Below are 14,601 nucleotides of genomic sequence, written 5' to 3'. Positions count from 1 at the left end.
CACTGATGTTATGCAACATATTGTTGTATTTGAAGTAAATTATTTGTTAAATGTTCACATTACTCTCTGTAGGCGACAAAACTTTTGTCTTGCCAAAATCTGACCTTTCTGTGTTCATTAAATGATCAATATTTCTTCAATGAAGCAAATTTATTTTAGTTTATTAAACATCATTTGGGAGGGTTTTAGCTTTCATATGAGCCATTTCTAAAACCAATGGATTAATTAAAAGTCAGGTTATAAACTGTTGTTTCTACAAAATTGATAAGTGACAAGACTTTTGTCCGGGACTGTACATTCGAAGCTCTCGGCTTTATTCATAAATACAGAAAGTTGCTAATGTCATAATGTAACAGAACAGAGGTTGTGTAAAGTGTATGTTTTCTCTACTTAACACACTTAACACTTTACTGTGTTTCATTGACAGATTACATAGAGTTTTGTTGGGGGTAAGTAACCCCAAATGACAAAGAAAAAACAAGTTTTCTTTAGCTTATGGTCGTACAACTCAAATGAATTGGACTTTCCTCTGGCTTTAAGTGAAGACGCTCACAAAACTTCAATCTACAGTCTTGAGGTAATGAGATTCGGATTGAAACTCCTTTTCGGCAAAAATGTAGGTGATCACAGTTTGTTTTCTTGATGGTTAAACCTTGAGCACACTTGTTGACGATGTCCTACTCTTCCCCTGAAACTAAATGCACAGATGGTGATACCATGATGGCGAACTGAGGATACACTCAGTAATCTTATTAAACACGTGTTATCTTCACTTCTCACAAAGAGCTCTCACCTCACTTCTCTCACCTCCAACTTTCTAAGACAAGAACAAAAATGTGTGCATATACACTCACACACACACACACTCACAGCGCACATAATTACAAGTATGCAAAAGTGTACTGACTCACATGTATGACAGACAGCATTTAATTACGTGAGTGTACAGACACACACACACACACAGGATGCAGATGGGAGAGTTTAGTCAGGACTTACTAACACTCTTAAAGTCAAGCACATTATCCAACACTTTAATAACATTCCTGACGCTAACCACAACTAGCATGCGCGCGAGCACACACACGCGCACGCGCACACACACACACACACACACACACACACACACACACACACACACACTAGACCTGCCTTCAACCTCATACCACATATTTTAATAAAACAACTGCTGTGAAGTTGATTGAACTTGTGGTTTACGTTGCTGATTTGGATATTCAGTAGATATACAGACACCTTTTAGGTTTTGGAGCATCAGTGTAAACAACTGATTCAGTGGAGTGTTTGAGGGAAGAATACAATTCTTGCACAAACACACACACACACACACACACACACACGCACAGTCAGGAAATAACCTAAGCTACCTCCCTATCATCATCTCCTCCTCTTACACCATTTCCATCAGCCCCTTCACTCATCTCTGTCAGCGGCTCGCTGCCTTGTTTAGCCTGGGCTTCTTTAAGAGCGCTGATGACCGGTAGCCATGGGGCCGTTGTCTTCATGTGGTTGAGTTGGCTGAGGGCGGCATACAGCCCGGTGCTGGGGCCCGCGGGGAGGCCTGCCCTCTGCTGCTGCTGCTCTGTGTAGTACATCTCCAGTGCTGCCGGGGTGCAGTGCTTCTGCTGTTAAGGGAGACATAACTACTATGTTTGTTTCTTTCAATTTAGGCAACAAACTGGTCTGAAATATTCTATGTATTTACTGTACTAGTGCAGTGACCGTAGGAAGCAGGTCTGCTGTGTGTGTCCGGCTCGTCACTCATTTCAAGCTTTGGTCGCAGCATGCAGAATATTAATACTTATAACCTATTTTACAAAGAAATGTATATTATTCTTTTGGAAAAATGAATCTCTGCCAACCTTTAAGTTTTTTTTGGAACAAATGTCAAAATTTTTACCACTAGAGAAACTAACCCTGGAAAAATGCAATCGTGGCCACATTTTTCATGAATTTTGGATTCCATTGATCTGTTGCTTGGAAGAATTTTCTGAAGTAGGTTGTCAACAATGATGTTATGATTTCTAAATATTTTATTTATTAATAATAATAATAATAATAATAATAATAATAATAATAATAATAATAATTATTATTATTATTATTATTATTATTATCGTTATTTTTTATTTTTGTCTTATTATTAATATTATATTACCATTATTAGTATTATTAGTACAGGATTGTTTTTCTTGTTTTTGTTTTGTTTTTTGACTGTGTTGATGCCAATGAATTGCTGGTGCAGGGTTTATCAAACTTGCGTGGAAACTGGTGCAGATTCTGGCGCAAATATCATCCTATGCCAGGTATCACGTGGGATTTATCAAACAGTCGTATCTCGCCAATCTCAGCGTACGCCAGACCATTATTGATAAATACGGTGGCTGAAAACAATCGTAATTTGAATATCACGCCCCTATATTTTCTCAGTTTAGAGGCCTCGCCCAGAGGTTATACGACATGGATATGCACATTACGGCAAAGAAGAGGAACTTCTCTGTAGAGTAGAAATTGACAGAATAACAGCGAAAGTAGAAAAAATAAAATAAAGTTTCTGCAGCTAAAATAATCTGCAGCTGAGGATTGTGAATTTTAGGTTTAAATCAGTGTTGTCGCTTAAATGATATAAAATAGCAAATACAATTTTATGTCGCAATTTCTTTACATAGCCTAGGTGAAGAAAAAGTGGTCAGACTTAAAAATCGCCACTAAAAAAAGCGTGTTGCTGCTCTGAAATGCAACACCAACTGGAGGTGCGGGCATAATATAAGTGGTGGGGGGGGGGGGGGAGACGCAACTTCTTGATTTTTCCCCCATGAAAGAAATACACGTCTACAGAGATTTGAATGATAAAGCTGCGAACACACCGCACTGGCCGCGCGGCGAGATTACATACAAAGTCAATGTACTAGCGCGTGGCCGCGCGTCCACCCAATAATCGGCGTCCACCTCATGAGAGGCGCGTGAATCAGGAGCGCGGCCATTGATGAAAATTTTCATCTTTTTCTGCAGCGCCGTGTTCGCCGCACAAGCCTTCGATTCACGCTCCTTCGATGACACAATTTCTATGCGCCGCGCAAGCCCCCGCTGCCGGCCGCTGGACGCCGATTATTGGGTGGACGCGCGGCCACGCGCTAGTACATTGACTTTGTATGTAATCTCGCCGCGCGGCCAGTGCGGTGTGTTCCCAGCTTTAAGGGTTGACAGATGCGCTTGGCAAGACAGGTCAGCCCTCAGCTGCACAAGCCGGCCCGGCAACCAGCAGCTGTGAGAGCGCCCACTGTCCTGGACCCTTACTGCCAAGATCCAGGATCGGAAAAACAAGCCGAAACGTGCTGGTTAATGGTGGAAATAAATCGCTCGCTTTAGCGATACATGACACATTACAGTTTTTTTTTTATCGCTAAACCACACTGGAACGACAAGTGCAAAACTCTAATTACACTATGCACAGCAGCGGTTCAGCCTGCACAACACTGTGGATTTCTAGCACTTTGTTCAAATGCTAACACACTGCGGTCACAACTGTAGACCACACATTCAAAACAGAATGGATATCAGCATAGTGCATTTCAAACACTGCTGATTGCAATTTCAACTGAAACACTAAGAAGGTGTCTTGTTTTAGACTGGTTAGTGAACATACTGTATACAGTATAGGGAAAGCTCAAAAATAGGAAGACAGGCTGTTGGAGGGAGAAGAGAAGCTGTAGCCCCTTTTACACAGAGATTGCGGCATATTGACGGAACAACATCACTCCAATATGCTGGCTTTGCTTGCTTCTGTGTTATTTACACAGAACCAAGCAACGCCGGCCTGCTGGCGCATCAGTAGCCCCTTTTACACAGAGTTCCGGAATGAAAGAGGTGCTTGTAAACAGCGTCAGGTGGGACGTAAACATTTAGCGCCGCGCCGGTCACCTGCTTTACAACAACAACACTGGCCGGTGAATTGAGAGCAGAAGTGCTGGAGCTTGCAGTAAGAGGGCCGTATTTTACTGTCCCCACAATGTGCCGGTTGATCTCGCGACGCGCTGAGTCCAACATCTCTGGGACTGTTAACCAAACTGACAAAAATCACTCCGCTGCTCACTGCTTCACTTCTGTGTCTGTCTGTCTGTGTGTGTGTGTGTTTGTGTGACAGGTTTGCTGTGAGCGAGTCTCTTTGTAAGGGCAGCGATCTGCCAATCAGACACATACACACAGTGTGTGAAGTCACGTTACTGTAGACAGAAATAAAGTGTGGATATACGCTCAGACTTAGGATAATAATAGCGGTGGCGATCCAGTCGCAGCCTAGCTTAGCCTAGCCTAGCTTAGCCTAGCTTTCCCATTGTACAACTTCCCCTGGGCAGAAATAGACTCATACACTCTGCAAAATGAAGCGTGGGGGTTTGGATTGAGCAGCGGACCTTATGACCAGCTAGCTGTGTAAAAGGGGCTAGTGAGACAGATGTGTGGAGGAAGACCTAGAAAACATTGATCTGTAATTTCTGATGAAATACAGTAAGGGCTACACTGAAAACCCTGTTGTGAATCATGGTCTCTCATTGAGAGAGGCAGGGTTGAGAGTGCAACGCAATCTGCAAAGTTGTAAAGTTGCATCTGTATTACGAATTTTCAAGCAAACAAAAATGTAAGAGTTGCATCCTTACAGTAAATGACAACATACCAGGAATTGATTTCTGTATTACAATTATAGAATATTTACACAGATAAATACTACATTTGGAAATGTTTTCAATAAAATATACAAAATGTGTATCTATTGAAGCAAACTTCTGATTTTCATTTCTTTTGGTTTTCCTATAAAAACTGGTATGTTATAAAATAAACAATTTCATGTGAAAGAATTTCACCCTTTCATCAAATAAAATATTATGTAATTTGTGTGAAATAACTCAAATTATTCAAACTGTAAAGATTAAACGTTTGTAATTGATGTATTGGGGTTTGATGCTAGTGTTTGTACTCTGAGCATATTCTGAGTGACAGTGTGTGTTATCTCAGTGAGGACAATTCATAGTGTTTGCTGCACTGAACCTGTTTTGCAGGTGAAGTGAACTGTTCAGCTCCAGTGACTGTTGGTAGTGCAGACTGTAGTTAGAGTTTTGCACATTGAGCTACAGTTGTGCCCACTGTGGGTTAGCAATCGAAAAAAACTGTAATCAGTAGAAGCTGTACAAGCCGATGATTATGAGGTGTAATGTGTACTGCTGGCAGATGCACTAATACACACAGCAAATGTTTACTTGACAGTATTAACACACCAAGGTTGCCAGTCGAAGCCGTGACCATAGAAAGTGTATTTAGGATGAGCCCTCACTAAAGGAAACAACCATTCCATCCTTTGGAACATCTTTAAACTCACATTCACTTGTGTGTGAGGAGAGTGAAGCTGCGTACCGATATAACTGAACGCCTGTTAAATGTTCTTTTTTAGAATGCGAGCATTCCCAATCGGAGGATCTGCTACCTGACCTTCCCTCGCGGCGAGAAGTCCAACCTCTCAAAAGCACAGCAGTGACTGTACGCCTCCCTCCGTCCTCACTCCTCTCTTTATGTCTCAGACAACGCATTAGCAGGGAAAATGCTGAAAGCAACTGTAACTGGCAAAAAAAACTTCAAAAGCCTTTCCCGGAAGCCCCCCCCCCGTCCCCCCTCCTTCCTTTCTGCGCTTCCCCCCTCACTGTTAAGCCTTTAATCACAGTTTAGTCACGCTCAGCCCTAATTAAAGAACCCTCCGATTCACAGGCGGGCGTCCCAATCTCTGCCTGACCAAAAAGCGAGCTCTCCCTCCTCCCCAAACTCTCCCTCCGCGTCTCCCACTCTCTCATTTTCTCTTATGAAAACAGGCTCCTTCACTAACGTGCGTGGCGGCGCTATAGCTCATTTCACCAAGGTGTCGTTGGGAGATAATGAGTTTAGGTTTTCCAGCTCCAGTTTTTCAGAGAATCCTGTGATTGATGTGAGGGTGTGACGAGGGAACAAAGCGCCAGCTGCATTGGACACAGTGTAAGTACCATTTGAGTAGGTGTAGCAGAGACCATTTCGACCTGGATAATGGAATTAAACAGAAGAAGAGGTCTTGTGTCCAAGGATGAGACTCTTATACGAGCTGCCTCTGATGGTCTTTGCTAAACTGCAAGACGATTAGATGACGTTTGGCCAAAACATTTAGATTTTCTCTCTCTCTCCCTTAAGCATGTACATACATGCGTATACAAATATGTGTGTGTGAGTGTGTGTGTGTCTGTGTGTGTGCGCGTGTGTGTGTGTGTCTGTGTGTGCGCGCGTGTGTGTTACCTTGAGGATAAAACCCTCCGGGCAGGTCAGTTGGTCATACCACATGGCTTTGTACATGAGCAGTAGGAGCAGGCTGGTCAGGAAGCCCAAAGTGATGAGAATCAGACCTGTGATCTGAGCAACACACACACACACACACACACACACACACACACACACACACACACACACACACACACACACACACCCACACACACACACACACACACACACACACACACACACACACACACACACACACACACACACACACACACACACACACACACACACACACACACACACACACACACACACACACACACACACACAATTTACCAACAAGCGGCATAGTAAAGGTTTGCCAATTCTATAAACAGACCAAACTAACAATGCGTTAGTCTCAACTGTCTGTGGCACTCTACTTCAATCTTGAAACACATAATATGTATTTGAAAACACCTCAAAAGTGTATAAAGATGCTCCGTGGACTGATGAATAAGCTATATCAGACTTTGAATACACAGTGAACACTTGTAAGTGTGATCCATCCCTTGTCAGTTGTTGTACCTTGGCTTTATCTGAAACATCACTGTAGAAGTTGATATTCAGCTTCTTGATATTGGGCGCATACTTCTTCTTCTGCTGCAGCTGATATTGTGATGTCGTCTTCACAATGACCTGTGGCAGAAACAATGTATTGTCATGGTAACATTTGAAAACCTGAGCACTCAGCATTTAGCCATGATTTGTTTCACGTCATGGTTGATGGATGACCACCTCTTCAGAGCACAGGTCCGCGGATCCTGTGTCCACTGAAAACACTATCCGTGCGTTCCAATCCCCATACTATATACTATTTAGTATGCCAGAAAAAGATTGAGGATGTCCCAATACATGCACGTCAATTGTAGTATGCTGAAAATACACAATTGCCCCACTAACTTCAATAGCATGTTGGAGTATTTGTCTTTATTCTTGACATTTCTCGACATAACGAAAAAAAAAACTTCCTTATCTGATTATTTTTTTCTCTCCTGTGGCCCTAAAATTCTTCTGTACTTTAGTATGTAGTGTAGTTAAAAGAAAAAGTATGTGATTTGGAACGCAGGGCAAGTAACATGTTTAAAAATACATCAGCCTTATTTGCAAATGCGCTCAGTTTTAACCGATTCACTAAAAACACATTGGGGAGCTACAAAGTGTTTTTTTTGTCAATGATTCATTAAACCTAATCAACATGTGGAAAATCCTGTTCTGCTGAAAGCATTATCCAACCAAATTCAAATGGCGTGGGCTTTTTTCTTGCATTCTCCATTCAAAGAGGTTCTTGCATTTCTTGTGCAGCGGCCAAAGTTTTAACCTGGGATGACAGGTGAGGAAAGGTAGATACAGATGTCTGGTTGGGGCTTCTGCTTGGAAGGTGAGTACGCCCACATTAATGCTGCTACTGCTGAATACTTACCTTCTCTGCAAACGGCTGCTGGAGCTGGTTGACCTCCAGGGGTGCGATGAGAGGGATGTTATCAAAGCCATCGTCCACAGACGGATGCTTCTCGAACTTGTCCGACAGATTGCTGCCTAGTTTCACCATGGCTGCTCAGCTGTCCTAAAAAATGCCCGGATCGATCTGGAGAGCAGGGACATACAGCTCAGGTAAAGTGACTCAGACTGTGTGCTTTGTGAGCAACTGTGACAGTGCTGCTTGTTGCTCAAACGGAAGCGACAGGAGTTTAATATAGACCACACCAAGAATAGAATCAAATTAATTATTTGTGATGCAGCAAGAAATTAGTTTGAGATGCAATGTCAGTCTTCTGTAGTCCACCACTTTGGTGAACACTGAAGAACCTGTGACGAAACAACTAGTGACGATTGGTGAATTTACTGTCATGTTGTTGGCAGAGGATACTGTATGTTGTTGAACACCTGCAAGACCTTTTTGAAAATAAAGATTATAAAAAATAAATAAATAAACTAGTGCCAAAAGTTTCTGCAAACGTTAATGGTTGAATCCAGAAGACGTTTTACTTTGTGTGTGTGTTTTTTTTCAATAAATGGATGAATTGCTATGAAATCTTTTACAGTAGGCCGATATAAAATGTAATAATGTAATTGATCATCAGGTCACCATAATCATGTACGTCTAATTTATTTATTTATTCCAATTTAAATAGGCGTACCTGCAAAACTAATGATGTTCCCATCAGCCTCAGCTATAGGATACTCTGTGTTTAGTTTTAAAAAATTTACCATGTTAGCCCGCTAAACAAAGATGGCGAAAAATGTACGTGCTAAACATCAGCATGTTTGCCATTGCCATTGTGGGTATGCTAGAATGCTGACGTTAGCGTTTAGTGTTGAGCTACCGTGTGCTTAAAGGTGAAGTCAGCGATTTATTTATGTTAATATAAGTGTTAAATCGCTCTTTATTCATACAGTGATCACTTACATAATGTGCGCGTCTCATAAAGCCGATCTCTCAGTCACTCGCTCTGCATGTAATCGGCAAATAAACTTTTCGGGGATCCTACTACTGATAACCAATCAGAAGAGAGAACGCTACAAACCGGCACCCGTCTCACTGCCGGTGCACGACTGCACGTGCAGAGCTGGGTGAATGTGTATGCGCCTACAATGGCGGAGCAGGTAAAAATCCTTCCTATTGTCTGTTTTGATGGTTTTTATCATGTTTTATCAAACTTATGGATCTGAGATGATGCTGGATAACTCGCTGCTTGAAGACAGCAGTGCATTAATGTGGTTACGTGGGGACGAGGGAGGGGACTGCTAACTGCAGTAACTGACAGGACGTTAGCTAAACTGAACATTCCGCTCACTGAACCTTTAAAGGTGCCAACACACTGCACACCGCCGCGCGGCGGGTTTACATAGGAAGTCAATGTATTTAGAGCGCTGCCGCGCGAATGGGCAGCCAGCGGCGAGCGGTTCACGCGGCGAGCGGTTTACGCGGCTAGGGCGTAGCCGCAGAAGTTTAAAATATAGAACTTTTTGCCGCCGGCCGCGCCGCGATAGCCAATCAGCGTTGAGCTCCTCCCGACGTCACTCGCTTCGGTACGACTGACAGAGGAAATTAAGATGGATGAAAACATAATAGTCACAGTTTGCTCCCATAAGTTCTGTGAATAGCCTCTGTGTCTGTTGCCTGCTGTGTACAACCGGTGCTAACTTGGTTCAAAAAGCAATCAGTTTTGCTTTATGAACCAAGTTAGCACCGGTTAGCTTGGGTAAAGCACCATCAGCACAGCAGACTGGTGCTCTCAGCACCGGTTAGCACCAGTGCCAGCATATCCCCAGAGTAGAGAAGGCTACTCTGGTCGGGCGGCGGGCGGCGGACACAATATGACCCAATATGATCACGCGGCGCAGAACCTGCGATTCGCGCGGCCGCGGCGTGCAGTGTGTTGGCACCTTAAGTACCGCTGCTAGCATGGCTGTAGTCCTGCACTGTAAGAAATTTCCCTGTAAAAAAACATTAATCAACTGGCAGCAGGGTTGCCATTTTCTTACTGTTAAATTAACATTATATGACTGTCAATAAAATTTACAGGATTATGCTGTTAATGAAGAAAACTGTATGAACCTGTTTTTTCAGTAAAAACAGTAATCAACTGGCAGCAGGGTTGCCATTTTCTTACTGTTAAATTAACATTATTTGACTGTCACTAAATTTGACAGGATTATACTGTTAATGAAAAAAGGGATGAACCTGGACTAAATGTTTGTTATGTTGTTTGCACCGTGAGTGAAGGGGATGTTATATTTCATTGGGCAGATCTGTTTACTATGTTCCCTATTTGTTCAAATGCTAAACACAGAGAGCAGCTTCTGTTTGTTACTTCAAGACACTTTTTACAATATATTAAGTTCAATGGAATGATTCATTTCAATTGTAAATTGTCTCCTGAGTTGAACTAGGGATCTTGTTTAAGATTTCCACAAACCGTTTGTTATAACCAAAAATAACAGTTAGTTCACACAGCAATGCTTTAAACAAAATGCATAGTGACGTAATGGAATGAAACATCCCCTTCACTGAGGGTGCAAATAGCAACATAACAAACGTTTAGTCCAGTGCAAGTCATTGTGGGAAAGGGGGCGTCTCTATAATACACTTTGTTGTGCTTACTTGATTTATCTAAGGCAATCCGTTTCCATAATTCTAGAGTATACACAACTCTTCAGTTAAGTAAGACTAACTCGGTTTAATTACGTTAACTGCAATTTCCATTTCCAAGTAGATATAACTCAACTTTAAGTAAACTTAACCAGAGGATATACAGTAAACAACACTTATTACTTAAGATGTGGATGGATGAGGATTAATGAAGAAAACTGTATAAGCTTCACATGTGCAGGCAGCTCATGTCAAGTTGTCCCTTCCAAGTTTGATGGTAAATTAACAAGAAAGTTCAGTATTTCTGAAAAACATTACCGTTCCGTAAAATAACAGCAAAGGACTGTAATTTAACAGACTGCCTTTTATTTTAACAGTTAAATGCTGTTTTTATAAATAACAGGTAAATGCTGTTGAAATCCTGCTGTAAATTTACAGCAATTGTTTACAGTGTGTCAGCTAATTAAAACAAAACAGTCAATTCACAAAAGGAGGAAACATAGCTTTGCTCGTAAAAGAGGTCATTTGACCTCAAGCAATCTTGCCTGGTTAAATAAAGGTTAAATAAAAAAATAGCATTGACTTCCTGGAGTATCTGCTAGTTGCATGGTAACTGCACAGAGATAAAACGGAGTCTGGCACAACTCCTAAAAAACCTCAACATGTAGTTTTTACACAGGAGTTTTTGTAGCCTATGGATTAAAACATGTAATATACACTCAACAAAAATATAAACGCAACACTTTTGTTTTTGCTCCCATTTTTCATGAGATGGACTTAAAGATCTAAAATTCATTCCAGATACACAATTGTACCATTTCTCTCAAACATTGTTCACAAATCTGTCTAAATGTGTGATAGTGAGCACTTCTGCTTTGCTGAGATAATCCATCCCACCTCACAGGTGTGCCACATCAAGATGCTGATCTGACATCATGATTAGTGCACAGGTGTGCCTTAGACTGTCCACAATAAAAGGCCACCCTGAAATGTGCAGTTTTGTCTCACAGCAAAATGTCACAGATGCCACAAGCATTGAGGGAGCGTGCAATTGGCATGCTGACAGCAGGAATGTCAACCAGATCTGTTGCTTGTGTATTGAATGTTCATTTCTCCACCATAAGCCGTCTCCAGCAACTTCGCACAGCCATTGAAGAGGAGTGGACCGACATTCCACAGGCCACAATTGACAATCTGATTAACTCTATGTGAAGAAGATGTGTTGCACTGCATGAGGAAAATGGTGGTCACACCAGATACTGACTGGTTCTGAGTCCCCAGACCCCCAATAAAGCAAAAGAATGCACATTTCAGAGTGGCCTTTTATTGTGGACAGTCTAAGGCACACCTGTGCACTAATCATGATGTCAGATCAGCATCTTGATGTGGCACACCTGTGAGGTGGGATGGATTATCTCAGCAAAGCAGAAGTGCTCACTATCACACATTTAGACAGATTTGTGAACAATGTTTGAGAGAAATGGTACAATTGTGTATCTGGAATGAATTTTAGATCTTTAAGTCCATCTCATGAAAAATGGGAGCAAAAACAAAAGTGTTGCGTTTATATTTTTGTTGAGTGTAACATGGTACTCAAAGAGCTTTACATGTCCTCTAGGTGGATTGTGTTACTTTCAGACAGAGCTAACTGTCTTCCAGTCTTTATGCTAAGCAAAGCTAATCGACTGCTCCCAGCTGGAATGTCATCCTTCCACGTACCTATTTGCAACCATCCTCTCAAGTAAGACTTTCTTCTTCCTGTTTATCTAATCCAACAGTTTAAAGTCAATCATTTTCATAGTCATGGCGTACTATTAATCTTGTATATCTGAACCCCATCTCCTCTATCTTCGAAGCCCGTAATCAATGTGTACGATCAACAACATGGCGCCAAACGCCTCTCTGCAACGATACTGATTCTGTTTTTCTTCCCTCGGTCAAATGATGATCTAAATGTGTAGGAGAGAGGAGAGGTACCACTTATCTCATTCACACAGTGCAACACAACACCTTCCCCCAGCCCACAGACCCCATGGGCACCGTGGACGCCACTGACTCACAATGATGATGCGCACAGCAGGAGGCCAAGAAGAGCTACAGTATTTGTGTTGCATGTAAATTCCCTGATGCACAGGAAATGTGTTTTTGATAAAGGAGATACAGGAACATTTAACAAAGGCTGCCGGACACTGTGGATAAATGATCTGCTAAAGACAGAAACATATGGCTAACTGTCATTAAGCAGACAAATAAATCATATTGATTCATTTTGAGTTTTTAAATTCAGGCTCAAAGCCCCTGTAAACCCAAATCCACAAAATCCTTCTAACTTTGTAATGTGGGGAGTTATTCACATGCTAGTAAGCATTTGAAATGAGTTAGGCGATCCAAAATGAAAGTTTTTGTCATTGAAGTTTGATAAACTATGAAAATTCGGTTTAGACGAGGCGGGCTATGCTCTGGTTCTTATGAAACATTAAGTGTTTTGAACCAATCGCGGAAGTTCTTTGCCTGAACGTTCTATAAAAAAACAACAATGATTGTTGCTTGGTAGGTGGGTGGCTAAGTGGTCAATCTGTGCTGCTGACTACTATTTTTTTCCTCACCACAGCTGAAGGGAAGTGTGAGTACGATGTACCATTCTGAAATCTGTGATTAATAAATGAGCCTGTTGTTGATGTCAAACACTCAGTGCACCCACACTCTGGCAACACATCCCTATAAAGGGGAGCTGCAAATTAATTATTTTAAATGCACATTTTCACCCATTGTATAGTGTTAGTATCAGAATGTCTGCCCGATCTATACTCTATTCCACAATTTGACTTTATTTGTGTCAACTATACAGCAGGACAGGCAGGAATCCGCTCTCTCGGCATGCTGCGTTATAAACAGGTAAGAGTGGGGCTGCACGCTTACAGCCTGTGCCTCTCAAGTTCTGCATATCCCAACATGCTGCATTGAAGACAGCTGCGACAAGACAGACATTGTGCCCTGGAATCACATAGTCAGAGATTTAACATACTGTAGGTATGCCTATATAAACCACACAGAAGACTGATAACATCAATTTTATATCTAATTACAGATATGAAGAAGGCTGTTTTTCAATAGGCTATTATTATTGATCCCTTTATCTGCTAAGGCTAACTGCATACACTTGAATGCCCACACTGTAGGATTTGCTCCATTAAAAGGCTTGTTTTAAAACAAGCCTTTTAATATAGCAAATTAACTTAATTATTGCAGCCTAAAGGCATTGGACAATCAATGGATGCCTGTTTCATTATAGCTTTATATGAAGGCCGAATGTGGAGGTAGCCTATCGGCAAAATACAACCCAATTCAACATTTCATATGGTCCCATGCTTATAGCCTACAGACCGAATAGCCTACAGATGTGATGCTTACGTAGCCTACAATCATTCCCTAAAGCACATTCATGAATTGACCCGCACTAATCAATTGTCATAGGCCCAAAGAATTACCTCTTGTAGCCTATGTAGGCTATACATAGGCTAAGGCTATATTTAAGAAAGATTTTCCGCAACGATAGCCTACAGACTATCTTTACCCGCAAACAGGTCTGACAACACACACACACACACACACACACACACACACACACACACACACACACACACACACACACACACACACACACACACACACACACACACACACACACACACACACACACACACAGATAAACGGCGGTAGGACTACTCTCAGGCATATGAAGAAAGGAGGAAATAAACGTACTGTGCTCGTCTGTGCTCCTATGGACGGGATCGGACCCTACTGATGCTGAGGGACGGGGACTCGGTATGAACCGGTATGAACGCCGGTTGCCGTGGTGATGTGTGGTTGACGGCAGCACTGCGCATGAAGCCCAGAGATAGCAGGCTATGATGTCGCCTGGAGAGGAAACTGGCAGCTCGGCGTGAAAGCGCATCTAAACGCGCGGCTCGTGTGGCTGATCAGGAGATTGCATTTCTTCTGTGAGAATGAATCATATCTCGGGCCTATGTTAGTGTTTGTCAATATTGCGGTATAGGACTTGGTATAGGCTATAGAGGGTGTTACGGACTTGAAGGCTTCCTGGATAGAGGCATACAATGTGAGCCAAGAGTGCGACTATCATAGATATCTCTGGCGAC

At 42.0% G+C, this 14,601-nt stretch overlaps 1 protein-coding gene across 1 annotated transcript; it reads right to left on the bottom strand.

The window, feature by feature from the left end:
- Positions 1–1,376: 1,376 nt before the first annotated feature.
- caly (calcyon neuron-specific vesicular protein) lies at positions 1,377–14,295 on the bottom strand (the record flags this gene model as incomplete). The annotated part of the gene is made up of 5 exons (XM_080028912.1): positions 14,204–14,295; positions 7,769–7,933; positions 6,874–6,984; positions 6,325–6,438; positions 1,377–1,643 (listed from the first exon to the last, which is right to left on the bottom strand). Exons 2-5 carry the CDS (start codon positions 7,895–7,897, stop codon positions 1,377–1,379), a joined length of 621 nt encoding a protein of 206 aa, XP_079885038.1. The 5' UTR covers positions 7,898–7,933; positions 14,204–14,295.
- Positions 14,296–14,601: the final 306 nt, after the last annotated feature.

Source organism: Ammodytes marinus, assembly GCF_949987685.1.
Source record: "Ammodytes marinus genome assembly, chromosome: 6".
NCBI lineage: Eukaryota > Metazoa > Chordata > Actinopteri > Uranoscopiformes > Ammodytidae > Ammodytes > Ammodytes marinus.
This window is presented reverse-complemented; position numbering and strand designations above follow the sequence as displayed.